Raw genomic sequence first — 26323 nt, 5'->3', positions numbered from 1 at the left:
GGCTACATTTTCTTTCTGCCAGATATGGGGTTGTTGCACCCGGGACGTTCTCCCTTGGGCCACTCTGGGCCAGACGCAGTTGTGGGCAAGTGGGGGAGATGCAGAGATGCAGTGGGCGTGGGAAAGCACCGGATCCACGCACCGAACCCGACTGAGAGGCGGGGCTGGTCTCGAAGGGAAGCCCCGCCCTGCATAGCCCCGCCCCCGCGCTCTAGAGTTTCGGCTCTGGCTCTCACCCAGCACTGAGTCCCAGGACTCCGAGAAAGCCGGAGGTGTATGGTTGCGTTTCCTCTGCCCGCGCGAGGCATCACTTGCGCGCCACGGAAAGCCAGGAGCTGTCCGGCAGCCGGGATCATCCTTTCCGACTGGCACCGCAGGCGCTCCTGCAGCCGCGGCCGGAGCTGGGGCACCCTCGCCCTGAGCGCCCCGAAGCCCTGCGCGGCTGCGCACGGTCCATCTCCGCGCCTTTTTGGCGGAGCAGGACCAGAAAGAGAACGGGCGCCTGATTTCTGGGCATTGCGCCCGGCGCGAGGTGCGGGATGGAGAGCAAGGCGCTACTGGCCCTTGCTCTGTGGCTCTGCGTGGAGACCCGGGCTGCCTCTGTGGGTAAGGAGCCCACTCCCTAGAGAAAAAACGGAGAGATCGGGTGCGGGCGGAGAGATAGGGATGAGGAGAGGACCTGGAAGCTGGACCTAATCGGGACTGATAGAGCTGGAGAGGTGAAAGTGACTTGACACTTTGTGTTCTTTCTTTTACCAAAGAGGGAACTGAAGCTCAGTGACTGACCCAAGTTTACCCAGAAAGTTGGTAGTCTCTTGAGCCTCGTTCCATTTCCACGACTCTGTTTTCCGACAGGGACCTGGGCTGGAGAGTGTTCTGCAGAAGCCGATACACCCTCCGGCTCTTGGGAGGCGGGAGTGGAAAGGCGCCCCGGGCTGGCAGGCAGGAGGTGCCCCCGCAGGCGGGAACAGGCGGTGAAACCTTGTCCGGTTGCGCTCACCATCCTTGCCCGAGCGCGGGGAAGGAAGCCCTCCGGGAGCCGGGAGCCAGCTTGGCCGGAGGGCACCGTGCGCTCAGCTCTGCCTCTGTAGTAGTCGAAGCGGGACCCCGGTCTGATGGTCGGATGTTCCTTTTTGGATCGAGCTCATCTATACACCCACTGTATGAAGTGGGGTCCAGAGGAGAGCGAAACTTTTTCTTCTTCCTGGTGCAGAACAGCCCTCTCTTCGCGGAGAGAAAGGGGAATGGGGCCTTGGACCCGGGGCTCTCCAAGTAATAGACACCTTATTGTAAAACAGTTTAACATCTTTCAGAACGCTTTGGTCTTTTGGGTAAGCACATGGTCAGAAGTTCACGTTCTGAAAACTCTGAGCGATTTGGTACATAGATTGGGTACCACTCGTCACTCTCCTTGCCGTCTAAAATTTCTATCCTTCAAGATTAGGAACACACATGCCCTTGTTGCAATAAATTTCCTTTCTCTCTCTCCCTTCTCCCCCTTTCCCTCTACCCCGCCTTCTCTCTCATCTCTCTGTAGCCAGTTTGCTGGTTTCCAGATTTCCACTCTTCCGAGGGCCAGAAGGAAGGAAGAGGGTGAAAAAGAAAAAAAAAAAAAAAAGCATAATTCAGGGGAAACTTCTTATAAAAGTAAAATTCCTTATAAATTAAAGAATCACCTTTTTTTTTTTTTTAGGACACTCACATGCGTATACAGTAACAGGGTCATCTGTCTGTAGTTACTGAATTTTCTTAATAATGACTTGGTTCATCCATGCCAGCTCTACCAGGGACACTCATTTTTCCCTGACAAGATCTCTCTCTGTCTCCCTTTAGGGGTAGAGAGTGAAGTTCTGGAACTTGCGGTTTGTTCTGTATTTCCCAAAGATGTGAGTTGCTTTTAAGCCCAGGGTGTTCCATAGCACAGCAGTAGGAACTGTAATCTGGTTGCCCTGAATATAATGATGAGGTTGCCCTTTTGGAGTGTGTGACATGCTTAATTGGATTGGGCTATAATTGATGCCATCAAATTTTAGAGACAGAGGCACTGTTGTTTTTCCTTCCTGTCTTTGAGCTGGAAGGGTAATAGTGCACAAATGAATTAATTTTGGTTATGGGATTTGAACATAGAAGAGCTTTTTATTGAGTAGCAGTGTATGTACTTCTTAGAGTTATTTCTTTAGAACTTTCTGAAAAGCAGAACTCAAACTTGCCAATGAAAATGAATGAAGCTTATTGGAGCAAAAAGAAATTGAGCGTTGGTCTACATGTATGAATTTGAAGTTATCATTATTGATAGCCTTGTAGAATAGTTTTTTGTTGGAGAATACTATGATGTTGTTTTGGTTCCCTATGAATGGATAACTTTTTTTTTTTTTAACATAGGAAAGAGTGTCCAGAGTGTGTGATAATCTGTGGAGGTGATTTACCAGAGATTTTCAGGAATGTTTTATTTTGGTGATGGTGGGAGCATAGCTTATTTAGAGCTTAGTCTTTACTACCATTTTTTTCTCTTGTGAATATGCACAAATAATGGATTGTTTCTCATTTGGATCATCATGTGAATTGTATTAAGTTACTGTTTTTGACACGTTTCTCAACTGAGCATTTCTCAGTCACACTTGATATCTGTGCTCATCCAAATGAATTGTTTTCATTTTCTTTTCCTTAGATGCAGGAGGGCTTGATTATTGGAAGACTTTCTTTAGCTTTTAAACATTTTGCTTTACTGTTTGTCTACTTTGGGGGTGGTTATTTCCTTCATGTTGAAAAGTGCTCTGCTGATTAACTGAACATGACCCCCCAGACCACAGCTATCCAAGAGTGGCCCATCGACCATGTATGCCTGCCTCACCTGAAATGCTTGTTAAAAGGCAGATTTGTAGGCCTAGTCATATTGTGATACATGCTAAGGTTTAAGACTGCTGCCCCTGAAACTTGTCAGGTCCAATGCCTATTTGCTTCTGAGATTTATTGATAGAACAATTTCCAGTTTTTAAAATAAAATTTGATATTAAGCAACAAATCTACTAACAACGTATTTTGCACATCTGAATGAGTGTATGAGAACACGTGTGATCAGTTGTTTGTTTTGCCTGCAGATGTTCACACTGGGGTCCACAGAGTCAGTGCTCTGCACATTTACACTAAATATTTGCTCATACTTGTTTATTCATACATTTTCATATTTGCTAATACTCTTTTATTTGCTCAACAATGTGAATCCCAGTTTAGGCCTATAGAGTCATTTGTTCTTAGTGGATGTGAGTTAAGGGTCATATGAAACTTAGGTGCTTACCTAGCATCAATCACTTTTTAAGGTGGTGTTTTGAAAATCTGGATATCAGTTAAGACCCTAGCATGATGGACAGTTTTTCTTTCTTGATGCTTTTTTAACACCTGGTAGCTCTTTGCATTTAGTTGGCAGAGATCTCAGTTTTCTTGCCGTGGAGTGACCCATGACAAGGAAACTGTGTGGTATATTTAGGTAGACACTTTTCCTGTGTTCCACGCTTGGTGTCAGAACAAGCTCAACACTTTGGTCAATAAGTTGAGATTCCCCACTTGCAATTCATTAGCATTATCCTTTTTAAAGTCCTGTTCTCTGAGGAAAAGTACATGCATATTAAATGACATTGGAAAATGTTTCTTTTCTCAGTTCCTCTCACCTAGTTTTAATGTACGATCGTTCAACCTTGGCAGTTCAGTTACCAGAGTAAGTGCATTAGAAAATTGATAAAGGAAAGTAAGGTCATGGACATTTCCCACCAAAGTACATCGATGAACTATGTAGAAGTTGCTCTATGTAGTACTCAGTAATCAGCAGTTTGGTCAAATATGTGTGTCCTATGTTTTATAAAAAATGTCAGCGGGTCCTTTCCCAAAGGAGTGAGGTCATCAGATGAAGGTTCATTTGGTTTCAATGTCCCATATCCTTTTGTAAGACCTTGAAGTTGGCAGTGCAGGAAAACAGGAACTCCACCCTCGCTCCATGAATTGCAGAACTGTTGTGTTGGTTTATGACCATCTGCCCATTCTTCCTGTTATGACACAGCTTGTGAACTTTTACTGGGAATGGTGAAAAGTAAATTCACAAGTTTTACACAATGAACTGCTGAAGAGGCCTTTTAAAGTATAGAGTGTGCATTGTTTATGGAAGGTGTTTCCTATTGGCCCTGACTCAGTGGCAATTGCATTCATTTATTTCATTTGTTTCTAGGTTTTTCTAGTGTTTCCCTTGATCCACCCAGGCTCAGCATCCAAAAAGACATACTTACAGTTATGGCTAACACAACGCTTCAGATTACTTGCAGGTAAGGATTCCTTTTAGATTCAGATTTCCTGTGTCAAATATCTCATTGTTTATTATAGAAAAAATGATTTTCATACAGCAGAATTGTAATAGAGTCATTGTAATAGTTTATAAGTAGTGAGGTTTCTAAGAACTAAGGTAATAATAAAAACATGAGAAAGGTCTTCTCCCCGAAATTCTGTGCAATTTTACTGATTTTTTTTTCCCCTACAATCCTTTACCAACACACACACACCCTACTAACCATTACTGATAGCACCTAGCATGTGGTATGTTATATATACTCAATCAATGTTGAATAAATGAAATCAAGGATGTACCCATAGAGTTAAAGAAGCTTTGGGACATATTTGTTATTCTCAGCATGGCTCTTGGACATGTTTAACACTTTTCAAGAACTTTATTTTATGATAAAATTCTGACTGTAGTAGCAATTTAATATTCAGTCATTAATATTACTGAGTGAATCTCATGCTCTGGCTTGAGGTTCTGACATGTCTGTCACTCACCAGCTAGCAAGAAGTCATGCTCTTGATTCTTGTTCACTGGGGAAATAGGTCGTCTTAACAAGAAAAAGAGGCTTTTAAATTTTGCCTTCCAGCCCCTACTGCAGGAAGAAAAATAAGAGACCTTAGGGTTTAATGTAGTGATTATGCTTGTCAGTCCCAGAGGCTTCTTGGGACCAGTGTGGCTTTGGCAGAAATGATGGGTGGAAGCGACCTTGCCCTCTAAGAAGAATGCTGAGGGTCCACAAAGAACCTTGGGGCGCTTGTTGCCATTGTTTCTGCGTGATGAATGCGAAGTGTTCAGCACAGTGAGACCGATCTATTTTAGCTTGCTGAGTGTAAAGGATACTCTAGTCCCCTTATCAAGGGTAGGTCACCAATACCCAGCCCTTGGGGAAAAAACATAGGAAGAGGTGCTGTTGGCCTAGCTTTGCTATTTCAAGATGCATTTCTCCATAGATTTTCCTCTTAACTACCCTTGACAAGAAAGGTTATTTAAACCCCCTGAGATTCTGTACTCCCTGTATGTCGTGAAAAAAATGATAGAGTATGTTAAAAGTAACTTCATTAATGTTGCTGCAACTTGATGTCAAGTTCGCTAAAGAAGGGTCAGTAATGTTACATTTGTCTTCACGTTGACCGTCTTCTTTGGGGCTTTGCAGAGAAATTCTGCAGTGAAAGCAGTCTGTGTTTTAATGCTCTCCTTTCAATGTCCTGTGAGGCCCTTAGACAGTTGCATTCCCTTCCACCCTAACCTCACCTCTTACTCTCCCGACTGCCCATTCTTCTGAAGCTACTCTGGATTCCTTGCCATTCTCCTAACACTCCAGATAGGAATCCACCCCAGGGCCTTAATATCGCTGTTCCCTTTGCCTGAAGCTCTGTCCCCCTCAATATACATATGGCCCACTTCACCAAGTTGCCTCCCTCCAGAACTAGCTCTTCACTTGTTTCTTTGCATCTTCTAAATTTTCTTCATAGTACTTATCACTACCTTTTATACAATATATTTTATTCACTTTTTGAACGCTTTACCTTCATTGAAGTTTATTTACTTTCTTTTTTTTTTTTGCCTGTGTCTTCCAGTTAGACTGAGGTTCCATAAAGGCATTGATTTTAGTTTGGTTTGTTCACTGCTGTGTTCTCAGTCTTGACCAATGTTTGGCACATAGCACATGCTTAATAAATATTTGTTGAATGAATGAATGAGTTAATTTCTGAAATTAAGACTCGGCCTTTTTGTCATATTGTCCATAATATCCTGTAATCACAGGTAAAAGGCTGTGAATCTGTCTGTTGAGGAGTTTGTATAATTTGGAGAACTAAACCTTCTATTTTCCTAGAAACAGCCTCATAGGCATTTCACTTAAATACTTGCTTGGGATGAATTTTTCAGGGGTCAGAGGGACTTGCACTGGCTCTGGCCCAACAATCAGAGCAGCTCTGAGAAAAGAGTGGAGGTCACAGATTGCAGTGATGGCTTCTTCTGTAAGATGCTCACAATTTCCGAAGTGATTGGAAATGATACTGGAGCCTACAAGTGCTTCTACCAGGACACTGACATGGGCTCCGTTGTTTATGTGTATGTTCAAGGTAAGTGGTTAAATGCAGTTCACTTCTCAAGTTGATTTACCAGTTACAAAACACAATAGATGCACAGAAGAATTGAGGAAAACAAAAGCTCGCTCTGAAGGCTGTCGGCCAACAGGAATCCACAGAATTCCTCTCTCCTAAGGCCTCCTCTGAGGAAAAGATTCAGTGATTTGTTCTGCAGCTTGGGCCCTGTTACACCTCTTTTACCCAATTAGTTCGGTTCTGATCTTTGTTTCTAAGCAAAGTCTGTGTTTGCAACTGGCAATGGAGATTTATAAGAAGCCTTCTGATGTTTGAGGGAAAAAACCCTGAAATCCTTGAAAAGGAAGATTCAGGAATGAATTATGGAGCAGTTTCTGTGGAGAGATAGGTTATCTACAGCAGATTCAGAGATTTCCCCAAGAATGCACAGGGAATCAGCCAAGGGCTCTGGAGCTTTTTTGTTCATAAGAACTTTTTTTTCCCCCTCTTACACTTTATGAAAAACAAGTTTCCGTACACTCACGCAAATGAAGACACTGACTCAAAGAGCCTTTTGAAGACAGGATTTCTTTCCTTTGCTTGTGTGGTTTGAGATCTTGGATGACGTGCCCTGTTATCTTAGAGCTTGCAATTTGGAATTTACACTGTGGAGGCCAGCTTACCATCCACATAGGGTACAATACATGTCACGTGTATTTAGTATTTATTATTTCTTTTAATATAAATTTATTTAATTGGAGGTTATTTACTTTACAATATTGTATTTGTTTTGCCATACATCAACACAAATCCGCCACAGGTATACACATGTATTTAGTATTTATAATCTGAATTATTCTTTCCTTTGTGTTTCAAAAATCTTATATTAACTTAATTTTCCTGGGAAAACTGACTTAACTAGTGAGATACCAATCATGTAACTTTGGTGGGTGTTAACTGGATAGTATAGTATTTTGCTTAGATATACTAAATATTTTTCTTTTCAGTAAAGATGAGCTGAATTTTATTTATACATTTGTATACCTCTATACATCCCAGAGAATCTGAGGCAGGTGAGGATGGCTTAGACTTTTTTCCAGAAGCATCTTTTACAGATCAGGGATTTCATCGGCTTTGGGAAGCACACTTGCATATCGCCATTTACATTTCAGTAGTGCAATATGGTCAGTGCAGCGGAGGACCGTCAAATAATGTATGTCACTCCTGGATTGCACAGTATTTGAGAATTACTTTTGTGCAGGGTAAGCACAATCCAGGATAGATTCTGTGTCCTCCCTTCTGCAGAAGTTGAAAGAGACAAGGCTCAGATCTTTGAGAATTTCTGGCTCCTTTTGATCTGGCAGTCTTGGGAGATCAGGCTTTCTCAGAAGATTGCAAGGATTTCCTGCTTTCGGGCTGTCTGGAAATACTACTGGGATGAACCTCTCCCATAATATCTCGTTATTTCCTTCTTCCCAAGTCAGGAAACCTGGAGACATGCGAAAATTCATTTCATGAGTTCCAGTAAATATTTTATTTTGAGAGGATGGGTGGTTGTTTGGGTTTCTTTTGTTTGTTTCCTTTTTGGGGGTACTGAAATAGAATTGATTTACTGAATAGCTTTAGTCTTACGTCAAGGGGTTAATTTAGCTTCCAAAGACTTGCTCTATAAGCAAGCTATGTAATATTTCATAGCATGTAGCTGAAAGATAGGTAATACTAAGAAGTAGCCATCTCCTGCACTGTTTATTTGTACACTGCCTGTCTTTGAGAATACCATCAAATTCTACTTCCTGTCTAAGCCTAGTGTTCTAGGAGGTGAGTTGTCCAAGATTTTGGTCATGAAGTTTAACAATGGAAAAGAAAACATTGAAGTATTCCCTGTGGATAGGCCTTTAATATCCCCTCTGGTCCCCACCTTACTTCCTTAGTCTTCTGACCCCATTCCCTCCAGCAATGATGGAGCCAGGAAGTGGGTCTTGGCCTTGTAAGATAATGGCTGTGGCATGTGGTGGCCGGGATTGGCTGCCTTTCTGTGTTTTCCAGCTGGGAAGGAAATCAAACTTCTGCTGTGGCAGGGAATTAGCTGCTTTCCCCCCTTTGGTTTAATTAACTCTTTCTTCACTTGGACCAGTGACCTTGAAGAGCTGTGAAAATGCTTGGTCAGGTGTGTTGGGGGTATTGGTATGACCCATTATCTCTCAGAGATTTCAAGCATGATTTTACCCCAACTCTGTCTCTGCAGAAAGGAGTGGTTTCCCAGCAGCATATTAACATCATATGATCAATGTTTGAACAGCATTAAAGTCTCTTTTATTTTTTTCTCAGTCTTTGCCATGATGGTTTTTCATGTTTTGGTCACTGAAAATATTAATGACTACTGAATCTTAAGCTAAATGCAGTAACTATTAAACATTACCTTATACAGAATCTTATATTTATTCTTCACAATTTTAAAATACATAAGCTTTCTCTTGAATTGAATTAAAAATGGTCAGTTATTTCTTTATTTTAAAGATCCTTTGCAAGCCATTAATCTGCTTTCACGACACACTATTTGCTTAAAGAGAAAGAATGTGAATTTTTAAAAATATTAATAAAACTCGATAGGCAAACTATACAGATTTAACTTTAAATTTACTTTAAAATGTATGTATATGAGAGATGTATAATGTATATGAAAATGTTTATGAAAATAAAGACATGCGCTCTTTCACTTTGAGAAAACTGTAGTGATCAATCTGCCAGATTTCTACCAGATGACCTACCTCCAGATTCCCTTGCCTAGTGAGAGGTATCTTTCCCAGTCATTCACTTCTCTGGTTAGGGTTTATGAACCTGAAAGATGACCAGCTTTTCTAGTAAATGCCATTAATGAATGACATTACATTCTCATCTAGATTATAGGTCTCCGTTTATTGCTTCTGTTAGCGACCAGCATGAAGTTGTGTACATCACTGAGAACAAAAACAAAACTGTGGTGATTCCATGTTTGGGGACTGTTTCAGACCTCAATGTGTCACTCTGTGCAGTAAGTTACATCTGCTTCCATCATCTCTTACCTTTAATTTTTAGCTAATATTAAGATGGTTAGCCTGTTAATATTGTAATTAAATCAACAATGAATTTTAAAGGAAACTTTAGAAAGGGTCAATATGACAATAAATAAAACCAATTTGTAATCTTAAGATGAATTCTTTAGTGTTCATGGTTTTCACTTTTGGGTAACGCAATTAAATATTTGATATTTCTTTTTCTACCCAGAGGTATCCAGAAAAAAGATTTGTTCCTGATGGTAACAGAATTTCCTGGGACAGCAAGAAAGGCTTCAGTATTCCCAGCTATATGATTAGTTATGCTGGCGTGGTCTTCTGCGAAGCAAAAATCAATGATGAAAGTTACCAGTCTATTATGTACATAATTGTGGTTATAGGTAAGAGGACAATTCTTTTTTAATCTTTAATATTAGATAATAAAAATTAGCTTCTTATATTAAGATCCTGGAAGACAAAAGATATTGAGAAATATATTAATTCAAGATTTAGTGTTAAGCAGTTCATTACATCCCCTCTTTCTCTATCCAATAAACCTATGTGCTGCTGCTGCTAAGTTGCTTCAGTCGTGTTCGACTCTGTGCGACCCCATAGACGGCAGCCCACCAGGCTCCCCGGCCCCTGGGATTCTCCAGGCAAGAACGCTGGAGTGGGTTGCCATTTCCTTCTCCAAACCTATGTGCAATTGAGGTTCTTCTCCTTTCTTATCAGGAGCGAGGATGAATAAGAGTTCTATTATAGGAGTATATTTTATGAAAAATTCAATGTTCCAAGCACTGCTTGGCATCAGTTCTTTTAAGTATACCTATTTTATGGAAAGTTCAGTAACTTTCTAAAGCTGGCCCCAGTGACTATTGACTTCTCATAGTTTACTGCTTTTCTATCCACTGGGCTACAACACATTGGAAATCCCTTTAGAGCTGCTTTGTGAATCTCTGTAGGCCATTTTTCCTGGGAGTTCCCAAGGTTTGGGGAGGCCCTCAGGGGAAAATGATGTGATACATTTTGAAGTTGCTTCATTTCTGAAAAAATATGAGCCAAGTTATAGATTTGGTTTCCCTCTCACTTTCTCTTTTTCCAATTTACTTGCTCCAGGGTACAAGATTTATGATGTGGTTCTGAGCCCCCCCCATGGAGTCGAGCTGTCTGTTGGAGAGAAGCTCATCTTAAACTGTACGGCAAGAACTGAGCTAAATGTGGGAATCGACTTCCACTGGGAATACCCTTCTTTGAAGGTAACACTAACAACTCAAAGCCAGACCTCCAAATACTTTGATAATAAGCTCCACCGAAGTTTGATTGAGAGAGACAGGGACCTCTTTAGCCAGATAAAGTTGAAGGGCCTTAGCTCACACTAACACACACACGCATACATTTTAAAGAACTACAGGACATACAACACCCATAGAAAGAAAGAGGCAAAATCAAGAACTCTGTCCAAGCTGTGAAGACTAGTTTTCTTTTGATGATTACGTCTTTCCGGTTTGCATTATTCCTCCGTTCTCCAAAGTCCTTGATCTATTTACCCTTTAAGGAAATTTTTTGCAAGAAGTGGCATGAGACATTCTTCTCCTTAGACTGTGCTCATATTTCCTTGTGTTTCTGCAGTTTATATTTCTCTCATTCCTGTTATGTGAGGTTTTAAAATTCCTAATTCAGTTGATTCTATTTATTTCTCCTAAAACCAAATGTAATTGTCATCTGCATAATGTTAAAAGTTCAGAAGTCTCTATTATTAGCATTAAATAGCGTTCACCAAGGGCCAAGACTTTTGTCCCTATCTAGAAGCTATTAGGGAATGTTATGCTGGCCTTTGAAAGTTCAGTAACCTCTTTTTCAGCATCAGCATAAAAAACTTATAAACCGGGACCTAAAAACCCAGTCTGGGACTGAAATGAAGAAGTTTTTGAGCACCTTGACTATAGATGGTGTAACCCGGAGTGACCAGGGATGGTATATCTGTGCAGCTTCCAGTGGGCTGATGACCAAGAAGAACAGCACGTTCGTCCGGGTACATGGTAAGCGAAGATTGCCTTCGGAATTATGCTCTGCCTTGAAAAGTGAGATAATTCAAATACGTTTAGGTCAGCTAGTGAATCCTATTTTGTTCATTCAGAAGATGTTTTTGAGCTCTTGCTAGGTAGGACCTCAGGGTCAAGAACATAGCTTAGGTTCAGAGCCCAGCTTTAGAGCTGAAATGAGCTGATGTAGTTAGTTCTCACTAAATATTACTTGTTGTTGCTGCTATTCTTATTATCACTGTAATAAGCAGAGGGTTTTTATCTAAGATCATTTTACAAGTTTTGTTCAATTACAAGCCTGAGAGGCTTCCTTGAATTGCAAGCATAAGCCTTGCAGTTGGTGAAAGCTATATTTAGTTAGTTTCTGTGGGCTTTGAGAAAATAACTTAATTTCCCATTTATTCTCTTTCACTCACATAAATGTCTCAGTTTAGATGATAATTTGTATGGCATCTAACTTACAGGCCTTCATAAGGGTTTGGATTTTATAGTATGGGAATGCAAGATGGATTTTGAGCAGAGAGAGACACGCTCTGGTTTAGGTTTTTTATAGGATTACTATGTAAGTTTTTTTTTCCTAATGTGAAATACTTTAGAGAAGTAAGGGCAGAAGTAGAGAGGCTAGTTAGAAGGCTAATTGCAGTCATCCAGGTGAGAGATGGATGGGTGGCCTGGACAAGGTTGGTGGAAGTGGAGGTGGTGAGAAGTGAATTGATTCTGGATATAACTTTGAAGATAGAGCCAATAGCATCTGCCTGTTGATTCCCTGCCTGTGGAATGTAGAGAAAAGAATTAGAAGATGACCTCTGAGTTTTTAGTGTGAGCAACTGAGTGAATGATAGTTTTCTTAACCGAGATAAAGAAGATAAGGAGGGGAGTAAGATTTGGGTACCCAGGGTTTGGTGGCTTCATTTGGTGGCTTCATTAAACATCCAAGTGAAAACTTTAATATATTAGCCTAGATCCCAGAGAAGCTGGGGCAGGAGATGCAAATTTAGGAGGAATGTAATTGACAAGAGGGGGTGTCGATAGAGAGAAGAGGTCTGAGGCCTGAGTCCTGGTGCACATGGGGTTATGTATAGGGTGTGAGGGGACCAGAGGAGAAGGAGCACCCAAGGGCTCCTGGGGTACGTAGAGAAAGCTTCACAGAGAAGCAAATGCTTGGACTGAGTGAAATTGGAGTGCTCAATAGGCTTGCAGAGCAGACTGGGGGAGAGACAAAAGCTAGAGACCAGGGGTGAGAGAGAAGCTGGAATGGGACCTGTAGGAGTGTGGGAACCGCAGCGACTCAGAGCCGTAGTTTTTGACTCTTCACTGGAAACTCTTCTTAGAAATGGCCATTTCTAAGAAGTTGCTATCTATGAGAAAAAATTGTCTTTATTTTCTTCCAGAAAAGCCTTTTGTTGCTTTCGGTAGTGGCATGGAATCCTTGGTGGAAGCCACCGTGGGGGAACGTGTGAAAGTCCCTGTCAAGTACCTTGGTTACCCTCCTCCAGAAATAAAATGGTAACGACTGGAAATAAATGCAGAGCCTTGTGCCACATGAAAGCAAATCCTCAGATTGGACTAATTCGTGGAATTTTTTCCCCATAGGTATAAAAATGGAAGACCCATTGAGTCCAATCACACAGTTAAAGTGGGGCATGTGCTGACTATTATGGAAGTGAGTGAGAAAGATACAGGAAATTACACTGTCATTCTTACCAATCCCATTTCAAAGGAGAAACAGAGCCACATGGTATCTCTGGTGGTGAATGGTAAGTCCGTTCAGTTTTCCTTCTCTGCCCCCGTTCTATTACAAATAATTTGATGATGTCCTCCTGAGCAGCTGGGCGCCTCTGCCTCACTGGCATCATGAGTAGGCTCCTGTGTATAAAAATGATCCAGAACAGTGTGGCTTGAAACGAGGTGGCGGCAGTGTGCTTTGGACACGTTTGCTTATGAGGCTAGATGATTGAACCTTGGACAAATGTGAGACTAAAGTAGATGGTTTAGCCCGTGGCTAAATACTGTGGAATAAAAGTGCTAGCAAGGACAGTCATCAGGCTCAATTGCAGTACCTTTGAATTGCGCTTCTGGCATGCATATGTTTAAGATTCTTTTTGAATTTTGTGGGAAATTTCTAGTTTGATTCGGGGTTGATGTATCAGTGATGCACAGGTAGCTCCAATGCAGAAAGCTTTTCTAGGTCGACATTGCTTGGACGTGTTTTAATCTTTTTTTCAACAGAAGTCTGGGACCTGACTCTGAGGCTGTAAAGGGGAGATATTAAATTTTGGATTTAAGAATAATTTGAACTTTATTTTTCTAACCTGAAAGATGCTTATTTATAATAAGTCTTCTGGGTGGGAGAAGAAGGTCATCATGGTTAAGCAAATGCAAGAGATGCTAAGTTGATGGACACTGTGTATTGCCATCTTCCAGTGGGAGAGGGCAGGAAGACAGAGTAGCCGAGGTTTAACAAACATTTGACTGGCGCACCCCTCCCCCATACATCCATTAATATCTTGCTCCAGACACAGGTTGGGAAATACCTGTCTGTTGTAATTCTTTATGCTTTCTACTGGCATAGCAGATTAAAACTTCAGAACCTTCTCATGTGATATTAAAGTGCTTCCTTATATGTCCTGCTGTGCTCTCTATGTCTACTGAGCTTGGCTTCATTTCTTTTCTGGGACATCAGCTTCAAGGAGTATTTTAAAGAAAACAGGTTCCAGAAATGTCATTTAGGAGCCAGTTGGATATAGGGGTTTGGGAGGGGAGAGAAGCTGAGAAGCTGGTAGGAAGGGTGGGAAGAAGGAAATGAATAAGAAATAAAGATGAAAGAATGGAGAGTGAATAACCATCTCATTCATCCAGGAAGTCATTCCACATTTGATTCACCCTAGCATTTACCCTCTTCTCTAAAACAAGCATTAAAAAGAAGTCAAGTTTTGAAAGTATAATCTTGGGCCTTAAGTTGGAAGTGATGAGAAGATAGTTTCACATTAATGACTTTGGAGCCAAAAACAGAAAAAAGGGAAAGAAGGAGGTCAGGCAGGGAAGGAATGGAGGGAGAAAGGCAAGAAGATAAGAAAGGACAGGAGAGAGGAAGGAAGGCAGGAAGGTGAAGAAGGAGGGAGAGATGGAGAGGGAGGCAGGGTAGGTGCCCTTGTCAAGTCATTTCACTTTTAAATTTTTCTCATGTGTAAAGTGGAGAACAATAATAGTGGCTGTGAGAATTAAGTGAATAAATTGATGTAAAGCACTTAGAACAATGCTCAGTACATAATACATCTGCTTACAGTATTGTTCACAACTACAGTATTTTCTTTCTGGAGGCTTGCCCAGTCTTGTGAAATTGGAAGGGCGAGGAGAGCTCTCCCGCTGATGCAGATGAGAAAAGCGAGTCATAGGGCAGTGAAACTGGCACAAAGTCACCCAACTTACTAGTTTATTATTATTACCATGAGTATCACTAGAAGTCAGGTGTCCTGTTTCCAAGTCTAAATGTTCTTTGACAAAGCAAATGGGGGCAAAAATCCTATGCTTGGCAAAACATAGGCTTTGGGTGCTGAAAACTGCAACTTTCCACTCCTCCAAGCTGATTGACAGTTCAAAAGTTGTCTTTCTCACCTCCAGCCCCTCCTCAGATTGGTGAGAAATCTCTGCTGTCTCCTGTGGACTCTTACCAGTACGGCACTTCCCAAACGCTGACGTGCACGGTCTACGCCGTTCCTCCCCCAAGTCACATTCGCTGGTACTGGCAGCTGGAGACGGAGTGCACCTACCAGCCCACGTGAGTAGGACCATGCCCTTTGCCCCTGCTGTTTTGCACTTAAAAAAAAATTATTTATTTGTTTTATTCTTTAGATTCCATGTGTAAGTGATAACAGACAGTATTTGTTTTTGTCTGGCTTACCTCACTTACTATGATAATCTCTGGGGCCATCCGTGTTGCTGCAAATGGCATCATTTCATTCTTTTATATGGCAGAGTAGTACTCTGTTGCAAATATGTACCACAGCTTCTTTATCCACTCCTCTGTTGGTGGACATAGCCATGCTATGCTATGATTCTATTCTAAGCCAAGGAGGCTATCTCTAAGGTTATTCCTTAAGCAGTACTCTTCATCTCCTTCCATCTTTCTCTGTGCTATGTCCTTAGGAGATGTCATTCCTTGGGGTATCCTGCTTTGAGATTAGCTCTCTCTAATTAGCCCTTATATCTACCTCTCTGAATGCAGTTTCTTTGCCACTTTGTTAATTGCCAGGCCTTGGTTTTTCTTCCTATGCCAGTCAGCCAGTGAATACCCCAATCTCCTTATCTGTGAGAAGGTCCATCTCAGAGGAAGTGCTGATGCTTGCAAGGGAGTGATAGACCTCAGAGTCTCAGGCCTGGCTTATCAGGTCCTAACACACAAGTCCAGACATCCTTAGGAAAAACAGCAACAACAAGTCGCCCACCACCACCCTAAGCAGTGCACTTCCTGTTGTTGTTTTCGAGATGGCCTCTCTAGTTTCTTCCTCAGATGCTGACCGTTTCCTACACAGGCTACAGTCCCAGGGAAATTACTTTAAGAAGCCCAATGGCTTCTTAGTTTCCTTGCCTTCCTTTGAACTAAATTAACTTGAATTGTCTTGTCGATCCGATTTATGAATGGAGGTTTGTTCCCAGAATAGCTGTTTCCCTCCTGTATCCTGAATGAATCTACCTAGAACCTTTTCCTCCATTGCCGAGGCCTATTTTTAATTGGCGCCAAGTCTTGTAACTCGGCGGAGTGCATTCGAAGTTATTTCTAAGAATGTAATAACCAAAGTCTGACTCCTTTCCTTGATATTGATTTGAATTAAAGGAAAATTAAGTCATGACATCACCTGTTACCTCTGTCTTACAGCCTCACTGCCTTAACGACAAACCCATACACTTGTAAGGAATGGAGAAACGTGGAGGACTTCCAGGGGGGAAACAAAATCGAAGTCAACAAAAATCAGATTGCCCTAATTGAAGGAAGAAACAAAGTGAGTTTTAAGTTTTTAAATTTGAAAATCTGTCTGTCTTTTAAGGACGGATGGACTGGAAGCACGGTAAAATAATAGGTGAGGAATATTGGAGATTGACTGTCAGATAAGTGGAATGATAAAATACTAGCATATTAAGCCAGTTTGAAAACACCATTGACTTTTAGAAGCACTATTGACTTGCTATTACTGTATCAGAGAAACGTAAAATACATATGCCATTAACTGTACATCAGCTGTATGGTAATTCTGATTTTATAAACATGAAAGTGAGAAAAGGTATGTAATGTTGTGTTAAAACATTTAAAATTTTATGGTTCCAAAGCTCATTTTGTAGGATGTGTGAGTAGCATCAGCATAATTATAATTGCACAGATTTGAGCGCAGTCAGTACTGGAGTATGAATGGAGTAGGCAGGTTGCAGCAGTGGGGGGGAGGGTACTGAGTTTTAGTCTGAGTGCATGTGCATAAACATAGGCTCCATTGTTTATGGCCTGGGATTTATTTTTTTCACAGACTGTAAGTACTCTTGTTATCCAAGCGGCCAATGTGTCTGCTTTGTATAAATGTGAAGCAGTGAACAAAGCTGGAAGAGGAGAGAGGGTTATCTCCTTCCATGTGACCAGTAAGTGCTCTCCAGGGGCTGGGCTGACTGATAGATACTCTGTTGTCCTGACTGCTCCCATGAGGGGCAGTGGGTTTAGGTAGGGAATGTGGGTGGATCATCGATGCTTTTGTTCATAGATGAGAACTCCTCAGGTAGCTCCTGGACTCATGGGAAGTCAGTGCATTTGACCTTACAGGAGAGAGAACAGCTGATTTTGACCCTCAAGTCCTGCACCATGTTTTTTGTGTCTGTCATCAGAGTCTTAGCACAGTGTTTGGCTTAGCGAGATTCAATCAATATTTATGGGCTTGCTGTTGAACATTTGACAAGTTGGGTCTTGGGGAGACAGTTGTAATGACATTGGAGCAGTGCCATCCCAATGCTGCCGATTTTGTCTGTTCATCTTAATTTACGGTTTGGCTTTAGCTGACTGGGATAAAATATTTCGGTCTGGGCCAATTCATGGTAATAAACATAGCTTTCCTGTCAATGAGTGTTACATATCAATGAGGAATTAAGTTTGTAAATCTCATATTATAATTATCCTCTTTCAATTTCCATTTTTTAATCTTAAAACCATACTTAGACTCCAAGTGGAGATTTTAGAAATACCTGAGGAATTCATTTACATTTCCAAATAATGTGTTTTAGCAAAACACTACGTTTTGAAACCACATTGTCCAGTTTGGTTGTCTCCTTACATTCTGTTGTCTGGGAATGCCAGGGCTTCACTTTTCTTGGTGCTTCTTTGCAGACTGAAGGCAACACGAAAGCAGTAGCAAAAAGCCCAAGGCAAATCACTATCTGCTAACCATGGGTTTTACATTTCAGGGGGTCCTGAAATCACGTTGAAACCTGGCATCCAGCCCACCGAGCAGGAGAATGTGTCTCTGTGGTGCTCCGCGGACAGAACTATGTTTGAGAACCTCACGTGGTACAAACTCGGCCCACAGGCCCTGCCTATCCACATGGGCGATTTACCCACACCTGTCTGCAAGAACTTGGATGCTCTTTGGAAAATGAATGCTACCATGATCTCTAACAACACAAATGACATCTTGATCTTGAAGCTGCAGAATGCATCCTTGCAGGACCAAGGAGACTATGTCTGCTTTGCTCAGGACAGGAAGACTAAGAAAAGACATTGTGTGGCCAGGCAGCTCACAGTCCTAGGTAGGGCAGTCACTCTGGACCATCCAGAGGCAGTTGGGTTGCCTTCAATGTAATGCTTTCAGGGCCCATGAGAAGATTGTCTTCTATGTGCTTATATATTAGACAGATGAGCTCATATCTGACTCACCAAAACTCCTCAAGGCAGAAGGAAGCTAATCATGCTGAAGTGATGTATTGAAAAGAGAAAATAATCCTATTCTTTCCAACCCTGATGGTGGAATCACTCACCGCTGTCTTCAGGGGATTACCCTAAACCAGGGACATTTCTGCCTCATTCTTGGGCATTCATTTTTTTAAATAGACGTGTATGTGTGAATGCCCACCATGAGCTTGGAGGGTTCTGGAAGGTCACAGTGGTGACTCGGTGGGTAGGATGAGAACACAGACAGCCTGTCATAGTCCAGTGAATGCTCTGTGTCCATGAAGACTGGGATTGTTTTCTGCTTTACTCCTTGCTGAGCTCCAAACATAGAACATAGTGGCACATACTGCTTGATAAGACATTTGCTGCCTGGAGAGTGTGGTGATGGGGTTGTTTAAGACCTGTGAGAGCCCCTGGGAGGGTGCACTCAGTGTGTGTGCCTCTGTGGTACAGCTCAAAGTCATGAGTTGATCATTCTAATGAGCAAAAGGCTTTGTAAGTTCCACATGAAGCCACTCTCTACACCTCGTCTAACATTTCACCTTGCACAAAATCTGTGCAGCCTCTGTCTCCTCTGTCTCTGGGGAAATCAGGCAAATTTAGAGAGTTTCTCTTTGTGCCCTCTCTTCTCATTTTCTCATCTCCTTAGTGTCCCTTCCTAGTTCCTAGGATGCATATGTTCTGCCTTTTTAAGGAGAACTGCCCAGATAAGCTAATTTAGACTGCAGTTTCAGACGAATAACATTTCAAAGGCCTTGGCATATTTTCAGGCGGGAACTAGGATCGATTTTGCTAGTGTTAAGACTCTGGTGTCAAAAGAAGAGATTTTTTGAGTGTAGTCATCCCAAGGCTCTTCAGATCACAGCCCATATATGAACATGGTTTTTCTGTTCATCTTGGTGACTGGTCTTGTTTCAAGCTAATGAAAAACTTCAGGAAGAGATGTAAAGGAGGCTCCCGGCTTGCCATGCCCAGGAAACACTTGCTCACGGTGGGCTGGTTTGCTTCCCTAAGGACTCCCAGGTTGCTTTCTTTCCAAATTATTTGCTTGCTTTCCAAATTATTCTTGGAAATAGACTAGAGTATATTTGCTTAAGCCCTAGTGCAGTTCACTGTTGAGGTACTGTCGTTTTGCCAAATGTTGAAGTGGATTCTTTCAACAAAATTCCTTTCGATATTCAGTTAGTTTGGACAAATTATTTCCATAGCATTTTGCTGATTTGTAGGAAAGGTTAAATCTAAAGTTGTCCTGTACATTTAAACAAGTACCCGTGGGCTTCATTTAAAAACAAAAATCTTTGACTTTTGTTAGAGTATTATTATTTTGTCTATGGTTTAGTGGAAATAGTATTGAACTAACCTTTTGGATAACTAGCTTCTGAATTCAGCTGTTAACTTAGTTACAGGGACTTGGACAAGTTGTTTAACCCATTTCATCTTCAAAATAAGACTATTACTCCCATCACAGAGTTGACAGTGAGCAACAGAAGTAGGACAAATGAGTTTTGTAAAAAATACCAAATAAATATAAGGTGTTCTTTGTTGAATTGCACTGAAGTTATATACTTTCCAAGAGAAACATGGCAGAATTCTTGGGTATCAGTGGCCAGAATTTATCTATCTATCTATCTGTTTGATAGGAGGGAAGTCCATAAGAATGACAACTTTAATTTTGTGTTGACTACCAGGTCAAATCACTAGTATGAATGTTCAGAGATGCAGTAATCTGTCTGAACTGACTTGTTTGATTTAACTTTGCTCAGTGAACAACACTCCTGCTGTCCACCTCTGTGTATTTTCAGCTTAGTAAATTAATAGTTTACTAAATGGTTTAATAGTTTACTAATATGAAAACCACTTCAAAAGTCATAACTAAATGTCCTGTGATTTGTGTGTGTATGTGTGTGTGTGTGTGTGTGTGTTGTGTGTCTACATAGAGCGCATGGCACCCATGATCACAGGAAACCTGGAGAATCAGACGACAAGTATTGGTGAAACCATCGAAGTTTCCTGCACAGCATCTGGGAATCCCTCTCCACAGATTACATGGTTTAAAGATAATGAGACGCTTGTGGAGGACTCAGGTGAGCATGTCTATCTCACTTTGGCTGCGTAATTTTCCTAGAGATATTGCCTAAAGTCCATATTATCTTTTTTAAAAAATTATTTACTTATTTATTTTTATTAAGGTATAGTTGATGTACAATATTATTTAAGTTTCACGCGGACAACATAGTGATTCTCAACTTTTCAAAATTATTACTCTGTTTATCATTATTGCATAATATGGGCTATATTCCCTGCACTATGCAATATATCCTCGTAGCTTATTTATTTTATACATAGCAGCTTGTTCCTCTTAATCCCCTACCCTATGGTATCTTCCCCCACCCGCTACCCTCTTCCCGCTGGTCATCACTGGTTTGTTCTCTGTGAGTCTGCTTCTTATTTGTTATATTCACTAGCTTGTTTTATTTTTTAGATTCCACATAGAAGGGTCATATAGTATAACATCTATGCTGTTAATTGATTTGTTTTAGGCAGAACAAAAAGCAGTATTAGTGTCCATGGTCTGACTCATTTTGTAGACTCAGAGCCCAAGTATCCAGAGCCTGCTGAATTCTCATGGAAGCCATGGGTGCTGAGATAGCAGTTGACCCTGACTCCTTGGAGTCAGACACTAGCCCAAGATAAAGGGAAATATGTATATTAATTTTTTTTCCTGGAAAGCTCCACCAGACCACATCATAAAATAAAAACCCTCCTGTATAGCATGGCTTCTCAGATGACTCAGTGGTAAAGAATCCGTTTGTCAATTTAGGAGACATGGGTTCAAACCCTGAGTTGGAAAGATCCCCTGGAGAAGGAAATGGCAATACTCTCCAGTAATTCTTGCCTGGGAAACCCCATGGACAGAGGAGCCTGGCTGGCTACAGTCCATGGGGCTGCAAAGAATCAGGCACACTCTAGCATCTAAACAACAGCTGTACAGCACAGGGAACTCTACACAGGGAACTCTGTGGTGACTTATATGTGAAGGAAATCCAAAAAAAGAGCAGATATATGTATGCATATAGCTGATTCACTTTGCTGTACAGTAGAAACGAACACAACATTATAAAGCAACTATATTCAAATAAAAATTTAAGAATAAAACAAAAACTGCATTTTCTCCCTTTCTCAGGCATTGTGCTAAAAGATGGGAACCGAAACCTAACTATCCGCAGGGTGAGGAAGGAGGATGAAGGCCTGTACACCTGCCAGGCATGCAGTGTTCTTGGGTGTGCAAAAGTGGAGGCATTTTTCATAGTAGAAGGTCAGTGGGAATTCACAGACAATCAGATTGCTTTTAAAAATTAGCTTGTATCTGTACTCAAGTACTTTGGGTGGGAGGATTATGGCTGGTTTTTAATATTCTTTGTACTTTGTAAGTTTTCTACTATAAATATATATTTATTTTAACCAGAAAACATAATTAATGTTATTTTAATTCTGCTTGCATCACATTTCTATCTCTGCAGTTCTCATTGTAGAAAAAATTCTTAGCCCAGCAGGTAGAATGTCTTTCTTTCCTTGATTCTTTCTTCATATGTCTGGCTTAATTAACTAGTTATGAAAATTAAGCCCCTATATTTATTGGGTAGAATTACTGCCTAGTCATGAAAATCAGTGCTATCTAGAGAGTCACAGAGGTTCATAGTTTTTATTGGACTGGAGATAATTAAGATTCAATTGTGAACAATGGACCATTGCTTCTCTGAAATGGAAAATTTGGGGTTCTTATCTAAATGAATATGCAGGAATGATGTGAAATCTAGCATTTTTCTCAGATGGGAAAGGTAATTTGTGACAGAATATTTTATCTTCAAAAGTGTGTCCCTATCTTTAAAAAAAAAATAACCCATGAGCAGGACAATGAAACTGTATTATGTGGGTGAAGGAATGGTATGCAGGGGGAAAGGAGAGGAGTGTTGATAGGTGGAGGAGTTGACAGATTTCTCTGAACTCATCCTAATTTGTCTTTCAAGGTCTAGATTTTAGTCCCTTTAATCTGTCTAATCTATGATGCCAAGTGTTACATCTCAATACTTTGACTTCTTTTTGAATCTGTAGGCTTATTGCCATTTTATAACCTGCACTTGCAAATAAAGATTTTGAGTGGCATGGCGGTTGGTCACATTCAAACTGCTTTATGCTTTAGGGCAAATCCTAAGGGAGATTTCCAGTTCTCTCCCATGCCCTGCCTCAGCTCTGTTAGCTTTCTGCAGCTGGTTTCAAGGAGGCCTAACTAGGTAACATTGGCACTGAGATTATGTTTACTTTTCACCAGGAGAGAATATTAAGAAAGGATGAGGTATGTATTTAATGCTCCTGCTAGTTTCCCAAATGTTCATACGGGAGTATTAATGCTCCAACTTATATAGACAGTTGCATCTTTGCACCTCCTACTCTGAACAAACAGATGTTTCAATCTCTATGTATAAACGGAGAAATCCTTCAGTAAGACCACCAGAAAAACAAAGTCTGCTTGCTTCCAAGCAGACTTGATGCTTGTCTCTCAACTGTAACTCTTATTTTGCTAACTAATTAATTACTTGTCTTCCTGTCTTCTTGAGGCTGCCTGAGCCACGCTCACAGCTTGTGGCCCAGTTTGATTCACATTGCACTCCTCCAACAGGCAAGTGACCCTAAGTGATAATTGCTTCCTTATCACCACTTTGCTAATCACTCTTAGTTGAAAGCCTCCTCTGGGCTTAATTTTCCCCCCTCAGAGCTGTCCTCTGGAGTCCTGAGCATCTGCAGCTTCCGTGCTGACCTTCAGCTTTTTCTCTTCTCTGTCCTTTCATGAGTGATTGTGCACTCATGCACTCACTTCAGCTCTCTCTCTTTCCTCACTGAGGCTACTACCACATGAGGATGGGGTAATGTAATGTTAGCTGGTGTTGAACAGACCTTATTCAGCTCTTGACCATTCCAGCAACTTGTTGTGTGCCCTTGATGAAATAGCTTAATTCTCTCTGAGCGTCTTCTCCATCTCAAAACTGAGGGTTATTGAGAAGACTTAAGTGGCATGACATATTTAAAGTGATGTACACCTAGTTAGTAGGTGTGTGGTCACCAATGGTTCTCTGGCCAAAGGAATACATTTATTTCCCTGCTTGTTTTCTTAAACAGTCCTCCTCAAACTCCATACAGATCAAAATATAGACTATCAGCAGAAAATCATATATTTATTTTCTCCAAATATGATACTTCTCTTTTCTATAGAACATGATCTGTTTTCTTTCCATCAAAGTCTGCTCTTTTACAAACACTTTGTTTGCCTTTTAAGATATTAATATTTCTTTCCTTAATTACTTTAGAATTTTAATGTTGGAAGTTTTCATGAGCAATGTTTTGCAAACTTTAAATTATCCATTAAGAATATTATAAGCTCCATCCAAGTTAGAGATTGTGACTATTAATGCCTAGGATTTTTCTGAGTTCATAAGATTGAAGTTTTGCTTTAGTGATTGAACTTTGTTGTTTTATGTCAAAAGGTATGAGTTTCCAGTTGTTGATGTTCATTCATTTGTGTATTGCCAGGTGCCCAGGAAAAGACAAACTTGGAAGTCATTATTCTAGTAGGCACTGCAGTGATTGCCATGTTCTTCTGGCTACTTCTTGTCATCGTTCTACGGACCGTTAAGCGGGTAACAGAATAATTTTCCTTCTGTCCCATTCACGTTGGTTTTCATGATTAATGAAAGCTGACTGGAGTTCTTTGAGTTGATTCTTTCCATTGTTATTGGCTCAATAGGCACAATTTTATTTCTATACAATAACGTTCCTACCCACTTACTTTTGGCTGGACCATTGGGCTTTAATTGATAGAAGCTACTAGAGAAGAAATGGGCTTGGACTGTCTAGTGTAATTAAGATTTGAGAATTAAACTCTGAGCTCATTTGCGGGTTGAGGGGACACTGGGAACAGAATTATACTAGGACAGCCCTCACACTCCATGAGCCATTTAGAAAATGAGACACCAAGAATGGGGCTTCTATAAAACAACAATAACAAGCACACAAAACAACAGCCAAACAACAGAGTGTGTGTGACCGGGAAGAGTAATGCTTTCCAGGCCAATGGAGGGGAACTGAAGACGGGCTACTTATCCATCGTCATGGATCCAGACGAGCTCCCCCTGGATGAGCACTGTGAACGCCTGCCTTACGATGCCAGCAAATGGGAATTCCCCAGAGACCGGCTGAAACTAGGTATGTTTTCAATCGATATTGATTTGCTATTGGGTTTACCAGGCCGTCTCATCCTCGTTTAGGCTGATGACAGATCTAGTCTATTCACATGTTCAATTCTGGTTTAGAAAATTCATTTCATCTCTTGAATTCGAGTAATCATCCATTTAGTCACTGAGAAGTATGCTCCTTGTATAATTGCTCAGAGCAGGACATTTGGAGAGTGAAGATAATGAGGAACTGGGAGAAGCCCAGTGAAGTGAAAGTCTCTCAGTTGTGTCTGACTCTTTGCCCCCCACATGGACTGTAGCCTGCTAGGCAACTCTGTCCATGGAATTCTCCAGGCCAGAATACTGGAGTGGGTATCCATTCGCTTCTCCAGGGGAACTTCTCAACCCAGGGATCGAACCCAGGTCTCCCACATTGCAGGCAGATTCTTTACCATCAGAGCCACCAGGGAAGAGCGAGGTATTAAATTACTAAGCCAGGACGAGGGGGTCAACAGGACCGTCCATGAAACTAGGATGTATGGTCATCCCATCAAGTCAGAATCTCTGCCTATGGTTTCGGTAGTGATAAAGTCGACATCTGTTTTGTTGTTGACTCTAGGTAAGCCTCTTGGTCGTGGTGCCTTTGGACAAGTGATTGAAGCCGATGCCTTTGGAATTGACAAGACAGCAACCTGCAAGACAGTGGCTGTCAAGATGTTGAAAGGTAAAAGCAAAACTATATGGTGATATGTCCCTCCATCTGTTTCGTCCCATCCTTTAAACATGATGAAAGCCTTGTATCAGTGGCTTTGTGGCTAGATGGCCCCACTAGCCAAACTTGCAGCCAGACTGTATAATGCCTTTGGGAAAACTGGATAAAAAGTTCCTCTCATGCCAGGGTCCATGGCCTGGCAAGCAAAGTTGGGATAGATTTCAGCTACCCTACCACCCCACCTTGCCTGAGAGCCCTCGTACAAGAAACAGCTTTTACAACTATATATATATATTTAGTTGCTGGGCCATAGGAAAATAAAAGCTTGGTTACTTCAAAATTGTTTCTTAGTGTACTGAGGTGCATTAGCAAGATAACTACAGACAATCAAGAAGCAGAAAAAGAAATTTGATATAAGAAGTAAAAATAGTAGCCATGTTCCCTAGAATTGGAGTATATAAACGATAATATACAAAAGAATGGTTGTGCTGGGGTAAAAAGGATTATGGGTGGGTGACATTTTAAGAATTAAAAGTTTAATAAACAGTTGTTAGGGGCTTCCCTGGTAGCTTAGAGGTAAAGGATCCACCTGCTAATGCAGGAGACACGGGTTTGATTCCTGGGTCAGGAAGATCCCCTGGAGAAGGAAATGGGAATCCAATCCAGTATTCTTGCCTGGGAAATCCCATGGACAGAGGAGCCTGGCGGGCTACAGTCCATGGGATCACAAAAGAGTTGGACATGACTTAGCAACTAAACAATAAGAGCAAACAACTGTTAAGCCTAATAGTAATGGTATTCTGGTCTTCCCATTTTAATTGGGGGAGGTCATGCCTATAAAGCTCTGTGCTAGAATTGTAATGTGCTTTCACTGATGGAGACAGTGCTGCGGATCCTTTGCCAATAGGTCTTGTGCATCTTGAAGCCATCTCTCTCCTTTTGCCTCTTCTCCCTTGTGGACAAGGGGGTGTGTAGTTTTGAGGTGGCTCATCAGGGTCTGAGGTGTGGACCATGCCTGT

At 41.2% G+C, this 26323-nt stretch overlaps 1 protein-coding gene across 3 annotated transcripts in view; it reads left to right on the top strand.

Annotated features, from left to right (window-relative positions):
* The first annotated feature begins 256 nt into the window (after positions 1-256).
* Positions 257-26323, top strand: part of KDR (kinase insert domain receptor) — a 44635-nt gene continuing 18568 nt past the window's right edge. For all 3 annotated transcript variants that reach the window (XM_055588592.1, XM_055588591.1, XM_055588593.1), the window contains exons 1-18: positions 257-606; positions 4217-4310; positions 6212-6408; positions 9270-9400; positions 9634-9802; positions 10518-10657; positions 11263-11440; positions 12835-12949; positions 13037-13200; positions 15065-15221; positions 16320-16443; positions 16960-17068; positions 17882-18223; positions 20303-20449; positions 21550-21681; positions 23952-24058; positions 24488-24623; positions 25212-25316. In XM_055588592.1, coding sequence (XP_055444567.1) covers positions 540-606; positions 4217-4310; positions 6212-6408; positions 9270-9400; positions 9634-9802; positions 10518-10657; positions 11263-11440; positions 12835-12949; positions 13037-13200; positions 15065-15221; positions 16320-16443; positions 16960-17068; positions 17882-18223; positions 20303-20449; positions 21550-21681; positions 23952-24058; positions 24488-24623; positions 25212-25316 — 2614 coding nt within the window. In that variant the 5' untranslated portion in view covers positions 257-539. The remainder of the gene's footprint in view (positions 607-4216; positions 4311-6211; positions 6409-9269; positions 9401-9633; positions 9803-10517; positions 10658-11262; positions 11441-12834; positions 12950-13036; positions 13201-15064; positions 15222-16319; positions 16444-16959; positions 17069-17881; positions 18224-20302; positions 20450-21549; positions 21682-23951; positions 24059-24487; positions 24624-25211; positions 25317-26323) is intronic.

The sequence above is a fragment of the Bubalus kerabau genome, chromosome 7 (genome assembly GCF_029407905.1).
Source record: "Bubalus kerabau isolate K-KA32 ecotype Philippines breed swamp buffalo chromosome 7, PCC_UOA_SB_1v2, whole genome shotgun sequence".
NCBI classification, from domain to species: Eukaryota; Metazoa; Chordata; class Mammalia; order Artiodactyla; family Bovidae; genus Bubalus; species Bubalus kerabau.
Note: the sequence above shows the minus strand (reverse complement) of the source record. Positions and strands in the feature narration are given on the sequence as shown.